A 22,953-nucleotide genomic window follows, 5' to 3' on the forward strand; every position below is an offset into this window, starting at 1 on the left:
AATTAAAGGGACAGTATACTGTAAAATAGTTTTTCCCTTAATGTGTTTACAATTGCTTTTTTTACCAACTGCAGAGTAAAAAATGTATGAAAATTAGCTTTTTAAGGTTTATTTCTGTATATTAAAGCTCTGATTTTGTGTTTTGAAGCCACAGCCTAATAAAATGGGTTGAGCTTGTAGGTATAATCAGATCTCATTACTGTATCACATTGTGCACATATACCTGCTTCTTTATCTTATATCTGTTCTTAAAACAATCACCAATACTTTGAGAGAACAATGGAAAATCAACATTTTATTACCTTCTCTCTGCTTTATCACACTGGGAGTGTAATTTCTTCTGCTGGCTGTGTTTACAAAGCTTATCTATAGCTGGTACGCGCGGCCACAAACTTTCAGAATAGGTGGGGATACCACATGCTAAATTAACAATTTCAAATGCCAATATAAGGGTAAAGGAGCTACTTGTAAACAATTTAATACACTCCAGCAGGTAAAGTGGATCATTGGGAACAAATTAAAGGGGAGAAAATTTTTGAGTAAACTGTCCCTTTAACTTCCATAATCAAATGCACATTGTTCTCTTGGTAACTATACAAATATGTATCTTGTCGTTGGCTCACCATATATATTTAGCTTGCTCCCAGTAGTGCATTGCTGCTCTGGAGCTGAATTTAACTATATATTTAAAATATTTGTATGTGTTAAACACATAGTTATATACAAGCAATACTACAATACTGTAAGATGCTGTAACACATGGTGAGGGGGACTTGTGGGGTGTGTTTCATCTGTGTTTAGTGGGCTGAGCCATAATATCAGGGGCAGGATGGGGGGAGTGTCATGGGATGAGTCAAGGCATTTTGTGTTGGGGCATGACAGTCCCTAAAAACTACCATCAGGCCTGGCAGGGTAAGCTGGGGGAGGGGCAGCAGCAGAACTCCCCACCAATAGCAATCTTGCATAAGCAATAAAGGTTGGGAGGTAAGTGTTTAAAGATATATTCTATTGCAAACATTACATGATCAAAATTATTAGAATGTCATTTTGGCTTTACTGACCCTCCCTCCCAGCAGGGTGAACACAAAGAACTCTCTACAGGGGAGATGTTGTAGGGTAGTGGTTCAGGAATTCACTATACGTTTTTGGAAGCACTTCTTTATGGGAAGGGTGACTGGTTTATGGAATAAAATTCCAAAAGAGGTGGAAAGGACAAAGACTGTAAATAAATACAAGACCCCTATAAATTAATAAAATAAACTTAAAGGGACATTTAACCCACTTTATTTATTTCATGATTCAGATAGAGCATGTGATTTTAAACATGCTTCTATTATGTATTTTGTTTAGTTGTCTTAGTAGCCCTAGCTGAAAAGGATATCCATGTAGGCTCAGGAGCTGCTGATTGGTGGCTGCACATATATGCATCTTATTATTGGCTCACACAGTACATTAAAGGGATAGTTTACTCAAAAAATGTATCCCCTTTAATTTGTTCCCAATGATCCACTTTACCTGCTAGAGTGTATTAAATTGTTTACAAGTGTTTCCATTAACCTTATATTGGCATTTGAATTAGTTTATTTAGCCTGTGGTATCCCCACCTATTCTAAAAGTTTTTGGCCTCGAGGCCAAGATGTGTTAACACAGTCAGTAAAAGAAATTACACTCCCAGTGGGATATAGAAGAGATAAGGTAATAAAATGGTAATTTTCCATTGTTCTCTCCAAGTATTGGTGATTAGTTTATGGACAGATATAAGATAAAGAAGCAGGTATATTTAATAAAGTAATGGGATCTGATTATACCTACAAACTCAACCCATTTTATTAGGTTGTGGCTTCAAAACACAATATTGGTTAATTAATATACACAAATAAACCAAATTGCATACATTTTATACTCTGCAGCTGGTAAAAAAAGTAATTGGAAACACATTACGGAAAAAACTATTTTATAGCATACTGTCCCTTTAACTAACTCACAGTAGTGCATTGCTGCTTTTTCAACAAATAATACCAAGAGAATGAAGCCACTTAGATAATAGAATTAAATTGCATGCTCCGTCTGAATCAAAAATGTAAAATTTGGGGTTTCATGTCCCTTTAAAAATGAGACAAAAATAACACATAAAAAACTAATAAAGGGTTATTGAATTATACCTGTACATAGATGCAAAAAGTAACAATAGCATCGAGCAAGGGAGCAGGGTCACGTGTATACACAATGCTTTCAAGTGCAGCGACTGTGCTAAAGTCAATGATGCATACCTGCATATGAGCAGAATCTCTCAGCACTATGATGCTAGGACTGTGAATGGTATTGTGGCTATATTGTAAATATATGGAGCTGTGCACTGTACAGTTATCTGCAGCTATTTCAAATGACATTTTCATGGTGAACAATAATTTGTATAACATTTATAAAGTTGTTATTTATATGATCAGTGGAAATGTTTTCAATGGGCTTTATGTAATTTCACAGTACCAGGTCCCTTTAAGCTTATACTTCAGAGGGAAATATGAGCAAACTTCCAGTTCTTTTCAGAGATTCATATGAGATGCAGCTCTAGAATCAAATTTAAAAGATGATATATTCCCATGAACAGTAAACAGCCCACAGATATTATTTTTTTCTTTTTACAGAGATTGAAAAAGAATAAAAATAACTCCCAGTATAAATCCACTTTACTAATTCCTTCATTTTAAATCTGCATCACAATAAATATAAAAATATAAAATAATTCCAAATTTATAACAAATGGGTGTTCCATGGGCGTATTTAAAATGATCTTTCAATTCCATAATTACGTAATTCTGTAAATGTTTTCGCATTACAGATCTCACAGTTTTTTTCCCATAAATTAAAAGGTGGAGAGCTCTTATCAAAATACTCAAAACACTAACTACTCCATAAATAATGAATAATAGCATCTTACCTTCCTGGAACGTAGTGCGGTAGTCAACAGATTCACTTGATACCATTTCTGTTGTAGGGCTGATGCTCCGGGCACTTACAAGCCTGTCCAGGTGAGGGGTGTTCCCTCTTCCATCATACAGAACCATATCACTACCTATACCTTGGAAATAATATTAGAAATAATTTTAGGTCATTGGTAAATTACCACAGAAAACAATGAAGAAATAAATGATTACCCTTAGCAATACCTTCCAGTCTTTTTTTCTTTTTTATCCAAACAAAAATCCCAAGCAATATTGCAAGCAGGATCACACAAGACACACCGCCAGTGATAATTCCGGTATAATTGCGGTTTTTCTGAACCATCACTTTTCCAATAACGACAGAGGAGATTCCTTGCATAAACTGCACAGTAAGCAAAAAAATAAAATTAGACGGTCGTTAATAAAATAATAGTTTCAAAGGACCACTAAGATAACATTTTGCATTTGCAGTGTATAACCAAATGGATGCGGAAAAATGTGAACAAAATCCAGACTACGAAAGATCTTGGGATAGGCAAAAGTATTGTCTACATATATATACCAAGTCTTAGGCATTAGAAAAGCTAGAAAACAATAGCCTTTTAATCAAAGTATCAACCTGCCAATGAAAAGGGTTTAAAAAATTTTGTAGCAAACCTGAAATATTGGATGGATGATAATAAATATAATATAATGAAGGGCAACACCTACTGTATAACAAAGATGATACCACATAGGTCCTAGGTACACTCATGATGTATACAAATAAAGTAGCAATGAGACACATTGTAATAAAACTTTACCAGTCCAAAAATCACACTGCAGTGCTATTTCATTCTTCTAAAACATTTTTTTTAAAGCTCAAACCATAATAAAGAGAGGCAAAACAATATCACTATTTTAAACATCAGAGTCCTCACCAACAGCATTTAAGGGGTTATTGGACTCAGGCACTAATATCTGTGATGATAGCCAATCACAGTTGCTTTATCAGTGCACCTTTGCAGCTCTAGTGATTGGTTACTTCAGCATAATAAATGCTCTGCACCAGTTTGGATACCAGTAAGTTAACCCATTGCATGCCATGGATGAGGACCTGAAGTGACAACACTGTCATGTTTCTATCTGCCATGCCAAGTTGTCCAGATTATGTTTAAATTGTAAAACCCCTGCATACAACCCATAAAACTACTTTTATTGGGCAACAACAGGCTACTGTAAAGACAATAAATTGTAACAATTTATATGATGAAATGGAACACTAAACACATTTCCTGCATCTCCTTCTAATCATGGGTGCTGCCATATTGGAACTTAGGTCACAACACAGGTATCTGAAGGAGAGTTGCTGCACATATGCACACAGGTCAGCACTGGACTGTAGTGAAATCTAGATTTCAATATGGCCGAACCCATGACCACTGGGAAGCTGTGCATAACCTCAATACTATGTTTATAAAATGTATTTAGTGGTAATGTCTCTTTAATTACACCATTTGCTGCTGATATTGTCAGCCATAATGTTTTCTTAGAGAGTAAATAAGGACTGCAATGCTGTACAATATGAAAGTAATGATTAGCTGTATCTAATAAAGTGTATGTTTTCTTGACTTTAGAACACTTGATTTATATGTAAGAATCAGATATATTTTATAGTATTAAATAAATACTTTGCAAGGAAGGGAATACAACATTTGCTACGCCAATGTTACTTTAAATATATTATTCTTCAGTTTATTACCTTGTGTTTTTGCCCAGCGGGAGATAACTGTCTATCTGAAATGCACCTGCTTTATACAGATCCTTCAATTAATTACAATTGTTCCTCTCAAACTAGTTGCAAATTATCTAAAATCCTAATTCACAGCAGGTGTGTTGCTTAATTATTTATAAAGTCTTTTCAAAAGATTATTTTAACATTCAATCAACTGTAACAACATGATTGTTCAACAAATGAGATGGTGCAAAATATTTATTACAGGCATATGTCCTGAATTTTTATAATGATACAAATAAACGCAAACATATTATTATAGAGAGAGACAAAACAAAAATTGAAGGAAAAAACAACTTTGTGATGGCAAAATGATCAGGGTAAGTCTTACCTCTACTTTCAGTTCACTGTTGTGTTTGAACAGGTCAGTTGGAACAGTGCAGGAGACCGAATCTGATTTGGAATGAATAATTTCACAACTCTTGTTGCCAATTTTTAGTACCTCACCTCTAACCGCTTCAGTATCAATATGGTCTCCCTGCAGAAACAAATGTTACATTTTAAAGCCCATAACAAAAAAAAAATATCACAATTTATGACAGATTCTATGGGGTAGATTTACTAAAGGTCGAGTGGACATGATTCAATATAGCAAAATGCCTCGCTAAATGCCGGCATAAGCTAGTGAAATGCTTGTGCAATGCTCACCGGTGGCCAATCGGCTGCTAGCAGGGGGTGTCAATCATCTTGATCATATCTGATCGGGATAATTGTGGTCCGCCTTCTCAGAGGTGGCGGATGAGTAAAGAAGGCTTCTTAACTTACGTTTTAGGCGAGGCTGAAACAATGTACGTAGAATGCAGCATCCGCTGCATAATAAATCTACCCCTATGAATGTTCTCCTAATAAAGGTTGTGTTTTAAGGGAGAAAACGCATTAGAGTTTGTTTTACAAGTTTCTTTACAATTATCTCCAACTACAAACAAAGGGATTGCCACATAAATGTTTGGGTAGGGAAAATAATCTTACTTTATTCTGCATTTTCCCATAAGATGTGGAATTCAAAAGGGACATAACACTAAATAAATGCTTGTAAGATTGATGTATTCAAAGCAAAATAATATCCTGAGAATAATATATAAAATGTAATTGTTTAATGATATTATTTATTTAAATATTGAAAAATAAGAGTAAGGTTTAAAGGGATATGAATGGGCAGACTCTTGAAGGAATATGAAACCCAAATTTATTCTTCCAGAATTTAGATAGAGCATGCAATTTTAAGCAACTTTCTAATTTACTCCTATTATACATTTTTCTTCATGCGCTTAGAATCTTTATTTGAAAAATCATGAATGCAAGCTTAGGAGCTGGCTAATTTTTGGTTTAACACCTCTGTATAGCTTGCTGATTGGTGGATAAACTGAGCCACCAATCAGCAAGCGCTACCCAGGGTGCTGAACGAAAAATGAACCAGCTCCTAAGCTTACATTCCTGCTTTATCAACTAAAGATATCAAGAGAATGAAGAAAATTGATAATAGGAGTAAATTAGAAATTTGCTTAAAATTAAACATTCTATCTGATTCTTAAAAGAAAAAAAAATTGGGTTTGATATTCTTTTAAGCATACATCCTTGCTTTTCAACAAAATATACCAAGAAAACAAAGAAAAATTGATGACATAAGTTTGGGTTTCATATCCCTTTAAAGGGACAGTACACTGTAAAATTGTTTTTCGCTTAATGTGTTTCCAATTACTTTTTTTACCAGCTGCAATTGATGAGAATTTGCTTTTTAATGATTATTTGTGTATATAAAATAGCTGATTTTGTGTTTTGAAGCCACAACCTAATAAAATGGGCTGAGCTTGTAGGTATAATCAGATCTCAATTCTATATCACATTATGTACATATACATGCTTCTTTATCTTATATCTGTCTGTAAAGCAAAGAACAATTCACATTTTATTACCTTATCTCTTCTATACCCACCCCACTAGGAGTGTAATGTCTTCTGCTGGCTGTGTTTACAGTCAGCTTATGTATAGCTTGGACCTAACGCCAGAAACAGATGGGGATACCACAGGCTAAATAAGCTATTTCAAATCCCAATATAAGGGTAAAGAAAATACTTGCAATGTATTACACTCCAGCAGGTAAAGTGGATCCTTGGGAACAAATTAAAAGGGAGAATGTTTTGAGTAAACTGTCCCTTTAAGTGTCCATATAGCAATGGGTGCTGCCATTTTGTAACCTGAGTTTCCTTTTCTGCGGAGGTTAAAGGGACATTAAACACTAGATTTTTCTTTGCATAAATGTTTTGTAGATGATCCATTTATATAGTCCATATAGTATTTTTTTTTTAATGGAAAGTTTTGCTTATTTTTAAATAACATTGCACTGATTCCTAACCAAGCCCTAAAATTTTAGGAAAATACCAACGTATACCTACTCCAGCTTGCTCCTGTTTGTATAAAGAGTCTTTTCATAAACTGGAAGCTTCTAAGTACGTTTTTAAACGGTTTTATACTGGATTTTTATATCAATATCTGTGCATCTTATTATTATAGTAGTGTCTATTACATGCAGTTATATGAAAATTGGTGTATACTGTTAGGCGAAGTTATAAATAGGTCACTAGAGTGTGCAACCAACTAACCAACAGGGGTTGGCAAACTTTTCCTGTAACAGGCTTTTCAGGCAAAGAGGAAAATTGGACATATTATGCAAGTACGTCTATTATAAAACAAATTTCTACAGATTTGTATCGACAAAATTCCAAATATATGACAACAAAATGAGTCACTCTGAAACGTATATTTTATTTTTGTGAATAAATTCTGCAGTGATCAGATTACGTTTTACATTTTTAACTTTTCTGATCAATACTTTCCTTTGCGTTAGGAATATTGTGTTGATGTATATTGTAGTGAGCTATTCAACATGGCTGTAGCACAAAAGCAGCCATAGACAATACATAAACAATTAACCGTAACTGTTTCTCAATAAAAAATGATTTATGGGGACTGAAATTTGATTACCATGTAATTGCCATGTGTTGTAACCAATACAAACAATTACATTTGCATGTCAAACTCGTTTTACTACATATAATTAAAGTGATGGTAAACTTTCCCCTTGGTATAAACAGATCCGCAATGATAGTGATATTTTAGATGCAGTTTTATTCATCATTTGTAATGAAGATGCTCTTTTTAATGTAATGCTGAAATTTAAATACCCGCTCTCCAGCTGCCCACTTCAAAAGTAATTTTTTTGTGAGCTAACGGCACTCACACAATTTTTGTTTTTTGGTAGCTAGATCACTGATTGAAGAAAAGTTCAAACCATTAGTTCACCAAAAAAGTGACTTTGGAAGTGGGCGGCCAGAAGGCAGGGTCACAGAATTTCAGCGCTACATTAAAAAGTAAGTTATTGCGCATCTTCATTACAACTGATTAATTCAACTCCATCTAAAATATCACTAACATTTCGGATCTGTTTATACAAAGGGTAAACGTTACCATCACTTTAAACACTTTATACTTTTATGATGAGTTTTATATGTTTGATAGCTGAGCATCGAGGTACATATAGTTTTTCACCTAGGTATTTAATATTTTTATGAGGTCACCTGCAATTACCCTTTTTTTATAGGATTTTGGTACAATCATTTTTTTTTACATTTTTTAAAATGTGCTCTAATTACTGATAGTAATTTAGTGTTTTTTCTAAAAGACTACTTTTAACACATAAGGCCGATTTATGAAAGTGCGGACGGACATGATCCGCTGTAGCATATGATGTCGGCATTTATCATTGCACAAGCAGTTCTGGTGAACTGCTTATGCAATGCCGCACCCTGCAGATTTGCGGTCAATTTGTCTGCTAGCAGGGAATGTCAATCTACACAATCATATGCAATCGTGCGAATTGCTGTCAGAGCAGGTGGACGAGTTAAGGAGCAGCGGTCTTAAGACTGCTGCTTCTTAAATCCTATTTCCGCGCGGAAACAGCTGCATCAAGCTCCATTCAGAGCTTGATGAATCGGCCCCATAGCATTTAATTTAGTACATGAATAACCAAGCTCTTCAGAACTGTTGCATAACCAAGCTCTTCAGAACTATGTCCACCATTAATACCGCTCCCAATGCAACCAAGTATTCTACCGGCCTTATCGGCTGCATCACTGCTTGTTTACCATAACTGCAGACCTTAAAGCCAGATATGTTAACTATAATTATTAATAAAGTTTTGTGTGTTTTCAACAATATTTCTGCATTTAACAGAATCCTTGGACACATAAAACTTCCATCGTTTATCTTAACAAATTAGATATTGCTAATGCAAAGAGGCTAAACTGTACCATTAAAACTGTGAACCATCAATTACAATTTACAGATTAATTGCAATAGTTTATTTTATTGATGACAGTAGCAAACATGAAATACTCAGATGATAGGTGGAAAAAATGTACAATATTAGAGGTTATAAATTACCTCAGTTGAAACATTAGTTCTGTCCTATCTGGTGCGCACACATTTGTTTTTTTACATACAAACATCGTTTGCATATGCAAATTATAGTCCATATTTAATCATGCAGAGAGAGGTATGCTCAATACATTCTATATTTGTTTTGTTTTTAATTAACATTAAGACCTATCAAAGTGCCACAAATTTGTATCTACAGGTTTCTGTCGCTATGTAGGAAATAAATATTAAACGTATATATTGGTTCATGGATCTTCCATATGTTATGTCATGCATTTTAATTGCTTACTTTAGCATTTAAAGGGCATTTTCTGTGAAAAATTACAGAAAGGTTTGACGTTTCAGCATTTAGTGAATCTACTACAGTTACACTTCATATCAACCTCCTTATTATGTGTAACCTAACTGGAAAGAGACTGGTCTAATTGCAAATGGAACTGGATGGTAATTAGAAATGCACTTATGTCTGGGAAAATATCCTAAAAATCAGTAACTGGTGAAAGAAAAAGATAATAAAACAAAGGTCTTATTTTCCATCATTTATAGAGCAAGTTGGAATCTGTTAGAGGAAAGACGTCTTAGAGTAAATGCAGTCAGCAATATTTAATAATAAAGCAGATTAAACACATATTGTAAAAGCCGTCATTTGCAACATAAATATGCTAGGCACTAAAATGTGGCATCTAGTTATACAGGTCTTCAAGCAAAATATATTATCATCCTTATTATTAATTCTAAACTGTTTGCTACTGCTTTATTCTAATAATTATATTAAGGTTGTAACATCTTTAGAGTCAAATTTATTACTGAAATTTCTGTTAAACAAAAATATCATACACATGAAAGAAAATCCAATACTTTTGCTGATTGAGGATATTATGCTTTGTTCATAGTAATCAGTGCATGTTCTATAAGGAACTGGGAAATGCTACAGGTCCTTAAACCCTATTTTAACACCCACAAAACTGATGGGTGCCCAAATTGTCAAAGTTTCTGGAATAGAACATATTTAAGGCAGGACTGAGCCAACATTGGTGCCACTGTCCCTGGATTTTTTTTTATCTTGACCCTACCTAATACTTACCAGTAAAGATCCCCTCCCAAAACGGGGCATGGACAGAAATAACCACTCCACTTTTACTTATATGAAGATGACCTCACTTCCTCATCACTCATTCCTAGTTATTCAGAAGATGGGAAGAGTTGGGTTCCCTCTCGACCTATTTGATGTAAGTATAGGTGAGGCTGTTTAAGCTATATGATCCCACCAGGCTACTTACATTATCTGGTGCCTACGCACCAGGTGTGGAAACAGGAGGTATGCCTTCTCAGGCTGACAGTTCTTGGTTGGAATTTTGTTAATTTCATACCATTCCATGATCCGGCATCGGGTCATGCTGTATGGACAGTGAAACTTATTTAATTTGGAAGGCTCAGAGATTGTTATGCTGAATTTATTGGTGACAGAAGCACGTAGCTACTCAGACGTTGCTTGCGCTATACTGTGCGACTATACCTGAGCCTGCTGCCATGCTTTACATGTGCTTTAATCTGCACATTATAACCCTTTGATATATGGAATATTATGGGTCTCTGCGGTCTCCAAATTGATTCTTCAGACCCTCCAAAAATTACCTCAGGAGCACAACTACATCAGCTATTAAGTTATGCACGCTTACTAGGCCTATGTTCAATCTTAGCCTTTTTCTGATGTTTCTTCTATAATGTTTATTTGTGGTACAATAATTTGCCAAAAAGACACTAACTTTTAATTTTTCTTACATGGGATAGGATTTCTTACTGGAAAAAAAATATTTACTGAAATAAAACTTATTTAACAGCTGTTTCTTTTTTATGGTGTTTCTCTATAGCTCCTTGTTTTGTGATAGATTGTGACTCACATAATGTTGGTGGTGCTTACCATAGGGTAAAGACTTTGTTATAAGCTTGATTCATGTTGGTTTTATTCAGCGGGAGGCCTTATGACTGTTGTGCTTTACGTATCTTTCCTGTTTGCTCTATTTCTTCCAGTCAATCTTATCTAATTTACTTCAAGTGTTTCAATCTTCTAATGATTATTATATGTAACAGGTCACTTTCTCATCCCCATTTGTGCGTTTTTATTATGTTCAGGCCTAATAGTACAGACAGTATGTGTTTATATGGAATTGTGTTCAGTGAATGGCATTCAATTGCTTCTGCAAGATATTTTTCATTCATATTCGTTCTTGCAACACATTGTTTTAGAAACATATTTTACGTTTGCTGGTAAAGCTTTGTAGCTTCAGGATTGCAAATGGTTCAGTCATTTGTAGAAACACTGATTTTTGTTACTTAGTGCCCTCAGCTTTCCAGTCGCTTTTCATTTTTTACATCTATGTGTATGTATATATATGTATGTATATGTATGTATATATGTATGTATGGCTATGTATGATTTTGTCTGGAAACTGTTAGTGGATCACAATATTTTTCTTAGGCCTAGACTTTTCAGTTTTTGGGCATTGAGTATATCACTTTTTTTGATGTTTTCTTTGGCTATCATTTGAAGGGATTTTTCTTGTGATTTTTCCATGACTGAGTGCTTTTTTTCAAGTGTATCTTTGCTTTTTAGCAAGGAGTTTCGACTTTTCTGATCTTGTATTTGAAACAATTCAATGTATTTCTACTTCAGGTTTGTTCTATTTTCTCTCATTTTGTGCCCACCATCTAAAGGACAATGGCTTGTAAACATGCATTTTGGCAAACTCCAATTGACCTTTTTTCTGTTCCTCTCTTAAAATGCAAGGGTACTAATACTTTTGGACACACCTGTAGGTAAAAGGGGTGTGATTATTTCTGGCCATGCCCCCTTTTGGGAAGGGTTCTCAACTGGTAAACATTATCTAGGTATTAGGCCAAGATATGGAATTTTCTCCTGTTGAATATTTAAATTCAAATTATCCATCTCTCCTCCTTGAAGAAGAGAGGAGCAAGGCTGAGAGCTATACATCTCCATTCATCTACCCCCCCCCCCAGTCCACTGCACTATTTCTACTTTCCTGCCATAGTTCCCTGTGACTGCAACACTTTTTGTAAATCCTTATAGGAAAGCCCAGACCCTTAGGAAATGCTGCTGTCTCATGTGCTCTGAACATCTAAGATGTTTAATTATCCCTGCTGTGTTCTTTGCAGTGGTAACTAAACGCCAACCCATAGATTGCCCATGTGTGTTACAGCCAAACAAGGGTCAGATCATTGCTTGGTTTCTGCTCTGGGCAATCAAAGGTTTAAAGGGACATTATACACTCATTTTTTCTTTGCATAAATGTTTTGTAGATGATCTATTTATATAGCCCATAAAGTTTTTTTTAAATAAATGTATAGTTTTGCTTATTTTTAAATAACATTGATCTGATTTTCAGACTCCTAACCAAGCCCCAAAGTTTTATGTGAATACTGTCAGCTACCTTCTCCAGCTTGCTCCTGTTTGTGTAAAGGGTCTTTTCATATGCAAAAGAAGGGGGGGGGGAGTGTCTTATTTGCCACTTGTAGTGGGCTTTCCAGCTACCTTTTCAACAGAGCAAAACTGACAGCTTCTAAGTAAGTTTTTAAACAGTTTTATACTGGATTTTTATATCAGTATCTGTGCATCTTATTCTTTATAGTAGTGTCTATTACATGCAGTTATATGAAAATGAGTGTATACTGTCCCTTTAAATGAAAGCGGTGAGTGCAGCTTGTAGTGGAGTAGCGATTTAACCACTTGATTATAATTGACCATAAAGGATTAAGTCATTGCCATGTGTCACTGCAGGGATTTTACCCCTTGATTGCTCTGTTTCCTGGGAAAGCAAAGGGTAACATCACTGGTGTGTGTGGGTGTGGATTTGCATAGATCTTTTCACAAGTGGCAGCCAACATCTTTGGCGTTTGTTTGGTTCCAAAAGACACAGATGCACATGCCTGTTAATTAGTATATAGGAATATTGATTAATTAGCTCTTACCTTAATTTCAATGGTGTTTTTGTTTCCTATAGAAATCACTAAATTTTCTTCAAAATTCTCAAACACTGGATTATTTACGTAAGTGAAATCAAAGGTGTCAGAGGTGATACCATCAAGAGTAAATGAAACTTGGGTAACAATTGGTGGATCCAGTAATAAATCTTTCAGCGAAGGAGTTGAGCAGCAAATTAACTCAGAAGAAGAACGACTGGTACAGGACTAGAAATAAAAACATAAATTGCATAAATTTGTTACCACATGTTTAGACATACAGTATATTAATGGGCACCCTTCCAAGTCATCATAATTTTCATGCAAAGTATAGGGATATTCATGGGTTTTTATTAAAGGGACATGAAAACCAAAACAAAGTTCTCAAGTTGCGTGCACGCTCCTGAACCTACCTAGGTATTCTTTCATAGAAAAGATTTAAGTTTCCACAAAGAATACCAAGCAAATTAATTCAATTTGATAACAATATTAAACTGCAAAGTTTTATTAAAATTGCACTCTATATATTAATCATGATTTTCATTTCAATGTCCATTCAAATTTCAATACTATTCCAATCCATTTGAAACTCTCAAGATAACACACACAATTCACAAGCTTTTTAAATACATCTGTGGAGCAATAACATCCCCTATACATTGCGTGTGAATAACTCAACACTGGTTTTCTATCCTATAAGAAAACAATGTTTAAGTACATTTTCACAAGACATTTCAATTTCTGCCCCTTTCCTGGTTCAGGTGTAATTTCTTTTCTCAGAAAGTTAATTATATGATATTATTTAATGCATACCATACATTGAAATGAATGGTTATTACAATTAAAAACTGTATTTCAACATTTAACAGGACAATGTCTCTCCCTCCCACTTATGGTTTGATTTCTGCTGCTGCCTTTTGTTTACATAGATTTTCTATAACCTATACTACTGTACTGAAAATTTCAGTATAGGTGGCGGTTTCAACAGGCAAAATCTGCCAAGTCTTAACATTTTTAAAACAAATGAACATTCTTATTACTGCAGTTATTAATCAATAATCAAACTCCCCCCACAATTTGCCTTATTTAGAGGAGTCAATCTGGGCTTTAGTCTGCAGATACCAAGGCTAGCCATAGTCATAAATTTAGTACAAAATGTATTGTTTTGCAGCTGTTATCAGATAAATCAAATTAGACAAAGGTATGTTGAAGAGTTAGCCTTGAGAAACCCTGAGAAGTCAGCAGGGTGCATTTCAAGATCTGAGAATTAGAAATTGATCAATTGGTCAGAGCTTAATTACATGAAAAGGGGACAAAATGAATTCCAACCATATATTGCAAAGTTTTTTAATTATGCATAATTTAACATTTTATATAAAAATGTCAAGGTGTTTACTGTCCCTGTAAACCATAGTTTTAAAACCTGCGTTCCTTGGGCCTCCACAACAAGCCAGGTTTTCAGGATTACCTTGGGTGAGAGCAGGTAAAATAACCATGCTTACTAATCAGCTGATTATTTCACCTGTGCTCCAGTTCAGATATCCTGAAAATCTGGCCTGTTAGGGGGCCTGAGGAAAGGTTTTGTTTTTAAACATGTCTTATGTATCCATAAAGATTGGTGAAAATCCATGTTAAAATCCCCTGGAATAGCTTGAAATTAAAGGGACATGAAGCCCAAATATTTTCTTTCATGATTCAGATATGTGATCTTAAACAACTTTCCATTTTACTTCTATTATCAAATGTGCTTCATTCTCTTGGTATCCTTTGTTGAATAAACAGCAATGCACTACTGGGAGCTAACTGAACACATCTGGTGAAGAGGCATTTATGTGTAGCCACCAATCAGTAGCTAGCTCCCAGTAAGGCATTTCTGCTCTTGAGCCTGCCTATGTATGCTTTTCAACTAAAGATACAAAGAGAATGAAGCAAATTAGATAATAAAAGTACATTGAAAATTGGTTTAAAATAATATGATCAGTCTGAACCACAAAATATTTTTTTGGGGTTTCATGTCCCTTTAATTATCACTTTTAAGTGTATTGTTAATGCATTTAACCACTTTCAAACTGTTGTCTGCTTACAGGAGGTTCTGATTATGTGTCAGAAACACATTTTATAGAAAATCACACAAAACTAAAGAAAATGAGATGTCCTGCTGTGTGTGTATTTATGTACATCTGACAGATAATGAATATAATGTTTTATTATCTTTTTGTTTAGTTTGCATTGGATAATCATTATAAGCAACTGAACAGCAGTTGACACCATTGATAATTCATATATTTTGGAGAAAATTATTTGTTGTGAAAATATAACGGGGCATCACAAAAAAAACAAAAACAAAACATTTTGGGATTATCACTCAGTTTCATTCATCAGTTTATTTATTCTCTCAATATGAAAGTTCATAAACTTGGTTGTTACAAACTGAGTAGCTGCAATTTAACCGTTTAAGGCCATTAGGATGATCCATGTTGTCCTAACAGAGCTGGGCTTTAACGCCGTTAGGACGGCATAGAACATCCTACTTTTTTGCCATTCTGCACCCTCCTCCTTTTATTTAATGGGAAATCCGTCTGGGGTGGGGTGTGCCTAGCAACATAGGCAGGCTCCCATGATCCAAAATCAGGTGATCACATTTAAAGCAAATGTTTACAGTTAAGCATTAAGCAGTTAAAAACTTTCCGGAATATTTCCATTATCAAATGTGCACATTCTTTTTATCTGCACAATTTCTGAGGTTATATGCACAGTATATATGTATATGCATTCTGTGATTGGCTGATGGCTGTCACATGATACAGTGGAAGGTAAATTTGGATGAACTATTATGCTGCTCATTTCAAATTCAAAGTAAGTACTATTGCATTGTCTTTAATTGTGTAGCTGTCAGTTATTCCATTCTAACTGTATTTACTGGTCCTTTACAATTGTCTTTAATTGTGTAGCTGTCAGTTATTCCATTCTAACTGTATTTACTGGTCCTTTACTGGTCCTTTATCTGAACTACAGAAAAATTTCTAATGCAAACATTGACCCTGTTTAGAGGTGGTGTGTGGTGTGTTAGCGATGACAGTAAAACCACTGCTGGTGTTATGAGCATGCGCTGTGTGTGAATTCAGATGCACTTGGAACACCAATATTTACTAACACAAGTATATTCCAATATCAATTCTATTAAAAACTGAAACTTAGAAAAAAAATATACAAATATGTATTGATTTAATTCCTGATAATAAGGTTTCTAAAAGCTAACAACTGAAAGCAATTTTAGAAAACATGGCATGTGAGAAGTCTTAAATCTGCATGGTGAAAAAAACAAACATTTGTGAAATAACTGATCAGAAACTAATTTATTTTTAAAAATACTGTACAACTACAAACAAGTATAAAGCAATTAGTTACAATTATCATGTGCCGGTTTGCTATCATGAAGCTTGTCTGCTTGGCCTCGTGGCGAATGGGCAGCATCCGCTGTGGCTTGCGCAATGCTGCCTCCTGCTTGTGTGCGGTGGAGATGTCAATCATCCTGATCGGATCGTAATGAGTAAAATTCGCAACACTTTAGGTGGTGGATAGACTGCAGCTACCTAACTAGCGTTAAAATCTTTCGTGTGGAGAGCCTGAATCGCTAGATGATAAGAAGACAATGCAATAGCACTTTCAGTCTGAACTTCAAATGAGTAGTAGATTTATTTTCTGACAAATTTCAAAGTTATGTCTTTTCCACTCCCACTGCATCGTGTGACAGCGTCAGGCGATTACAAATGCATATACGTATATTCTGTGAATTCTTGCACATGCTCAGTAGGAACCGGTGAGTCAAAAAGTGTAAATATAATAAGATTGTGCACATTTTGTTAATGGAAGTAAATTGGAAAGTTGTTTAAAACCGCATGCTCTATCTGAATCATGAACGTTTAATTTTGACTTGAGTGTCCCTTTAATTAAATGGAGCCCATTGTTTGAAATAGCTGTATAAGATGCAACTTTAATAAACCTCTGTTTATTTATTGTGTTGTCCAGTGTAACTATTATCCTGTGCAGTTCATTCAGAGTCTAATATTGTAGAATTCTGCTAATTATTTAATATTTTAAACGTTTTTTTTAACAAATTACATTTAGATGTAAAGTGGTATTATGGAAATTGTGAAGGCAAACTGACATTTAGAGAATGCTAGAGCCAGAATACATATATAGCTTATAATGCAGACATCATAGTCACACAATTAATGTCAGATTAATCAACTGACACTGTCTGGAAAAAAAAACAAGTTTCTATTATTAGTACATCAGTTGCTATAATGGTACATTTCCTTCAGTATATCATCTTGTTTTTGCAAAGGCTTTGTTTGGTAGCAGCTAAATGGACGGACTGAGATCAGAACGAAAATAAAATATCAGGCAAAAAGTCTTTTAAAAGGCGGCACATAACTGTGCGGCTCAGTGGCTCGGTGCACTGTAGGATATAAAACAACGATCATTTAAAGGGGCAAAGGAAACAAATGTTCCATAGTGAATATAAAAGCTCAGTATTTAACATATTAAAATCCGGTCTATTATTGGTCTAAATTGAAGTGCTGCTGGTTTATTGAGCATTGTATTCATACATCTTATGGAAAACTTGCACAAGAATATTATACCAGATAACTTGCTGCTTTTTTTGGGGGGTTTTTTAGAAGTAGGATTTTTTTTGCAGTACTGTATAAATCTGTGTGGTGCTATTTAATTCAATTACTTAAAGTGATGTTAAACTCTCCCCTTTTTAAAATCAGATCCGGAATGTAAGTGATATTTTAGATGGAGTATCAGTTGCAATAATGATGCGCTATAACTTACTTTTTAATATAGATATGAAACTCAAATAACCTGCGCTCCGCCGCCCACTTCATATGTCAATTTTATTGTGAGCTAAAGGTTTGAATTGTTGTCCAATCAGCGCTCTAGCTACAACAAAAGTCCCATATGGAGAGAGAACTGATTGTACAACAATTCAAACCTTTAGCTCACAGAAAAATGTTCTTTTAAAGTGGGTGGTAGATATGATTTTCAGCAAAGAATATCAAGATAATAAAGCAAATTAGATAATAGAAATAAATTAAAAATTTGCTTAAAATTGCATGCTCTTTCTAAATCATGAAAGAAAATTTTTGGGTTTTTGTCCCTTTAAGTACATGAGACTTGAATACAATCTTAAAATATTGAGATTTTTGCCCAGTAGATGAAATTTATATCAGTAAGACTATTACCTATCTATGCTGTTAGTTAAAACTTACAGGGAATGTGTGTTTGCCCATAATGTATACTGCTGTACTAATACTCATTAGAAGACATGTTAAGCCTCAAAAGGTCTGAGATTTATTCAGTATCAAGGCAATCTTTAAGAAAACAATGAGATATTTGCAAATATCCTATCTTAGTTGCAAAAAAAATGCTTATTATGTCTGCTAGGGAGAAAGCAGAAGACAGATAGATAGACAGATATCCTGTTGCTTTAAATACAAAATCATAATATATTAAGTATTCTCATTTAAAGAAACAGGAAGTGTATTCACAGATTCAGCAGGAAGTCATTCAGGTCCCAGTTGTCAAAATAAGTCTAACTATATGAACACTAAGCTACTAAAGATCTGCATTATATGGACACTTGAAATTACTGTAAGCGTCTGTGAGGACAAAGGTGCTCACATATAGGGTAGATGCTGTCATTTTATAAATTACTGGTGAACGTTTTACATTGTGTATATTCAACTGCATGATGCTAAAATAATGCTGTATATTGTGGTTAGTGTAAAACATATTACTGAAATACATTTTTGTTTTTCATTTTCAAGTGAGCCAATATATATATATTATTTCTTACAAAAAATATAGATAACTTTTATTTTGTATAATGCTATTATAAAACTTACAATGTATGCCAATCATTAAAGGGACAGTATACTATAAAATTGTTTTTCCCCTTAATGTGTTTCCAATTACTTGTTTTTACCAGCTGCAGAGTATAAAATGTATGAGATTTGCTTTTTTAAGGCTTGTTTGTGTATATGAATTAGCTGATTTTGTGTTTTGAAGCCACAACCTAATAATATGGGTTGAGCTTGTAGCTATAATCAGATCTCATTACTTTATCACATTGTGTACATATACCTGCTTCTTTATCTTATATCTGTCCATAAACCAATCACCAGTACTTGGAGAGAACAATGGAAAATTTATATTGTATTACCTTATCTCTTCTATAACCCACTGGGAGTGTAATTTCTTCTACTGGCTGTATTTACACAGCTTGGCCTTGAGGCCCAAAACTTTCAGGATGGGTGGGGATACCACAGGCTAAATAAACTATTTAAAATGCCAATATAAGGGTAATGGAAATACTTGTAAACAACATTTACATTTTTGAGTAAACTGTCCCTTTAAATGGGCAGTAAAGTAATTTTGTTTTATATATGTATATTATAAATCAGAAATTAAGTAGTGCATTGCAAAATATCTGTATACTAAAGGTTTTTGTTTTTGTTTTGTTAGAACTATTTAAAATGTTTCGCGCATTAAGAGCAGTTCAGGGATAAAATCCTTGTAAAACCTGGTGGAACCCATGTTCCTGAACAGAATGTTGTAGGATTTGATACATTTCACAATCCCAAAATATGATGAAGGCCCCTTTAGGTTTTTTTCAGAGGCATTTTATACCAAAAGCAGACAACATAAATAGTTTATGTATTTTACAATAATCTTTTTATTTCCCTTAAGTAAACATTTTATTACAACATTATATTTTAAGTTTAGCTCCCCTTTTATATTATGGATCTTTTCTTAAAGATAACCACCATGTGTGACCCCTAACCCACAGCACTTCTTCATTTACCGTTCCCATACGCTCTCTGTGTATACGATCTTATCTCCCATCCAATCTCATCTATCAGCCCTTTTCCTTGATACCATCATCATGTTTTATCCCTCCCTCCCCCTGTCTTTATCAGCTTGCATCTCCTGCTTGCCCCTGCTATGCCTACATCAGAGTTCAAGAATACAGGTTTACACAAACTTGCTGCTGCAAGCCTGGGCACTGGAAGACTTTACTGAGATCTGTTGTTGGAGTCATAGTAATCTCTTGACTGTCTATGAAATCAATAAAAGGTACAATAAAATCTGATGTGCTCATTGAAGCTCACACAATAATTCTGACATTTATCTCCTGTCTATGACCGTCACCCTTCATTGACTTCTTGACCTTTCTCTCTTTATCTCCCATATTTGTCTACATTCCTAATTTCCACACTATATCATCTGAGCTTCCACTCCATTTGTTTCACTCTACAAAGATATCAGTTTTACTTTGCACCTTTTGGACCCATCAACTTTTCACCTCTTATTTTTGTTACCTTAGGTTATCTGTAATCCTATCTCCTAGTAGTTCCTCATGTTGCTCCTCCTTCTGCTTTGTTATGACATTGCCACTAATCTTGGCCCTAGGCATAGTGTTGGCATCTATATCTTTCTCTCTTCCATAGAGTTTAGCTCAGACTCCTGTAACCACAGCTACTCAAATATACTGCTGTTCTCTCAATATCTTCTTTCATGTTCACTTTACTGTCAGATCACAAAAGCAAGGTCTTTGGAACCTCTTCTAACTTTACCATATACAACTCTAACAAATATTTGTTTCTGTATAATTTGCAGAAAATGTTGGAGTTTGAAGAATGATTTCATTTTGCAATATTGTAACATTGCTTAGTTGTAGTTTCTTTTCATAGCACATTATAAAAGTACAGACACTAGATTGTTAACTGCATACTAAGCAAAACTGGCCACATTATAAATCACAATTGTTCTTATTTCAAAGACTCAATCATAGACGGAGCTCGACATTTTCCAGGAATCAGGGTGCATAATACTTAGTCATAACTTTTAGCTTATTCAGCATATATCTGTCTGTACACACACTGTTATGAATTTAAAAGCATTGCCTGGCTCCATTTCAATCTTGCCAGTTACTAATTTGGTTAATATTTATTAACCACAAATATACAAATATTCTTTCTAAATAGACATCTGGGTCAGGATGCAGCAGTGTCATTTACCTATTGTCTGAAGACCTGTTCATAGCTGCCAGCGTCTAGCTGTTGGTAAATAAAGGCAGCACACAGGCCAATGTAGGTTGTTTAATAAAATGAACTTGAACATTGGAGAATGAAATACATTTGCACACTGAATGCAGCAATAATTTCTATCACCACTTCTTAATTCCTTCCAAACAAGTTCCGGCCACCTAGTCGCACACCTTAACACTAGCTCACAAGTCTCCCCAATTCTTCTCCCCCATATGGTCTAGCTCTCTCCACATCTACACAATAACTCTCCGTACATCTTGCTTAAAATATATCTTCTTTTAAATTGATGCATTTTTACCATTCCTGTATTGTCTCACCATACACATTCACATTCTTATTATTTATATTTTGGTAAATAACTAGCAATTTATTATTATGTTTTTTTTTTTACAGTAATATATGTTGGGATCTGAAGAATGACAATCCCAAAGCCTTAGTTGAACTTTGGTTATTAATTCTTTACAAATAACATTTCTTTTGCTTGACTCTATATGATAATAACAAGCCCACTGTCTTTTTTTTTAATATATTGCTTACTGCCTGCTTTTACCTGAAATAAAAACTGGATGACAATATAATACCATTGTCTGCCAAAAGGAAACATTAGATTTGCAACATTGTGTCAGTATGTTTGATCTGCCAACCTTTTCAAGGGTTTTGAAATATTATTACAATAAAAAAAAGATCAAGTGTCTAGTGTCTGCAGGAAAAGTTTGGATTAGGTGGAAAGGCCTAAATACATGATGTGAGAGGCTATTGAGAAGAGGGTACAGTAGCAAATCTACAGAATTTTATCATCACTTTAATGTCTGTAATAATAAATCATTTGCGTCTAGACAAATGTTTGATGAGGTGTGTGGATATCTCAATACTACTTGGGGCACATTCATGAATGGCTCTATTTATTTGCTAACTTTGATTTTGTTGAGCTTAGTGAATCTTGGCAATATTCTAAATTTATATCGAAAGCTGACTATAGATATATCTTTATGAAAATAATAGATATATCTTTATATAACAAAACTATATTGTAGTCACGTTTTTTAATGTATTTTAGTTTTTTTTTTTAAAAACAAAAAAAACCCTCATGTTCTTTTTCTGAATAAACCATTTCCTTTTGGTACTTGCAAAGGCAAGTCTCTCTTTACCGGTAAAGGAGAGTCAGCCAGTGAGTGTAAAATCAATACCGCAGTATTAGTTTAAACTGAACTAAAGTAAAGACTGCCCGGCAGAAGCCATGTTTTCAAATCAATAATGTTGACTTGTATGGCTCTGGTCTGAGGCATTTGGCTCTTTCTCCTGTGTGTTGCACTGCTTTCCTAATAAATCCGGTAGCGGAAAGAGCCAAATGTCTCAGACTAGTGCCATATCTGCCATTTGTTTACCTAATGAATAATGTTAATGAATTCCAAATATATAGCCAACTGATTAAACAGCTTTTATTAAAAGGACCACTAAATATGGTAGAATTGCATAATCCCCAAATGCATAGTAAAAGGGCAATGCAATAGCATCAGATTTCTTTTAAGATTCTTTTAATTTTCCTGGCCACTGTACCATGTGACAACTATCAACCAATTACAGACTCATATACTTATACACTGTGAACTTTTGTGCACATAAAAAAGAAGCAAAAATTGATAATGCTCTATCTGAATCATGAATGTTTAATTTTGACTTTACTGTCCCTTTAACATGTTTTCAA

General features: G+C 34.4%; 1 protein-coding gene across 2 annotated transcripts in view; it reads right to left on the bottom strand.

The window, feature by feature from the left end:
* The window catches only part of MET (MET proto-oncogene, receptor tyrosine kinase), a 278,950-nt gene that overhangs the window by 54,687 nt on the left and 201,310 nt on the right, over positions 1–22,953 (bottom strand). For both annotated transcript variants that reach the window (XM_053716691.1, XM_053716690.1), the window contains 4 exons: positions 13,138–13,356; positions 5,048–5,194; positions 3,168–3,324; positions 2,939–3,079 (listed from right to left, as the gene is read on the bottom strand). In XM_053716691.1, the coding sequence (XP_053572666.1) occupies positions 2,939–3,079; positions 3,168–3,324; positions 5,048–5,194; positions 13,138–13,356 (664 nt within the window). The remainder of the gene's footprint in view (positions 1–2,938; positions 3,080–3,167; positions 3,325–5,047; positions 5,195–13,137; positions 13,357–22,953) is intronic.

Source organism: Bombina bombina, chromosome 6 (assembly GCF_027579735.1).
Source record: "Bombina bombina isolate aBomBom1 chromosome 6, aBomBom1.pri, whole genome shotgun sequence".
Lineage (NCBI taxonomy): Eukaryota > Metazoa > Chordata > Amphibia > Anura > Bombinatoridae > Bombina > Bombina bombina.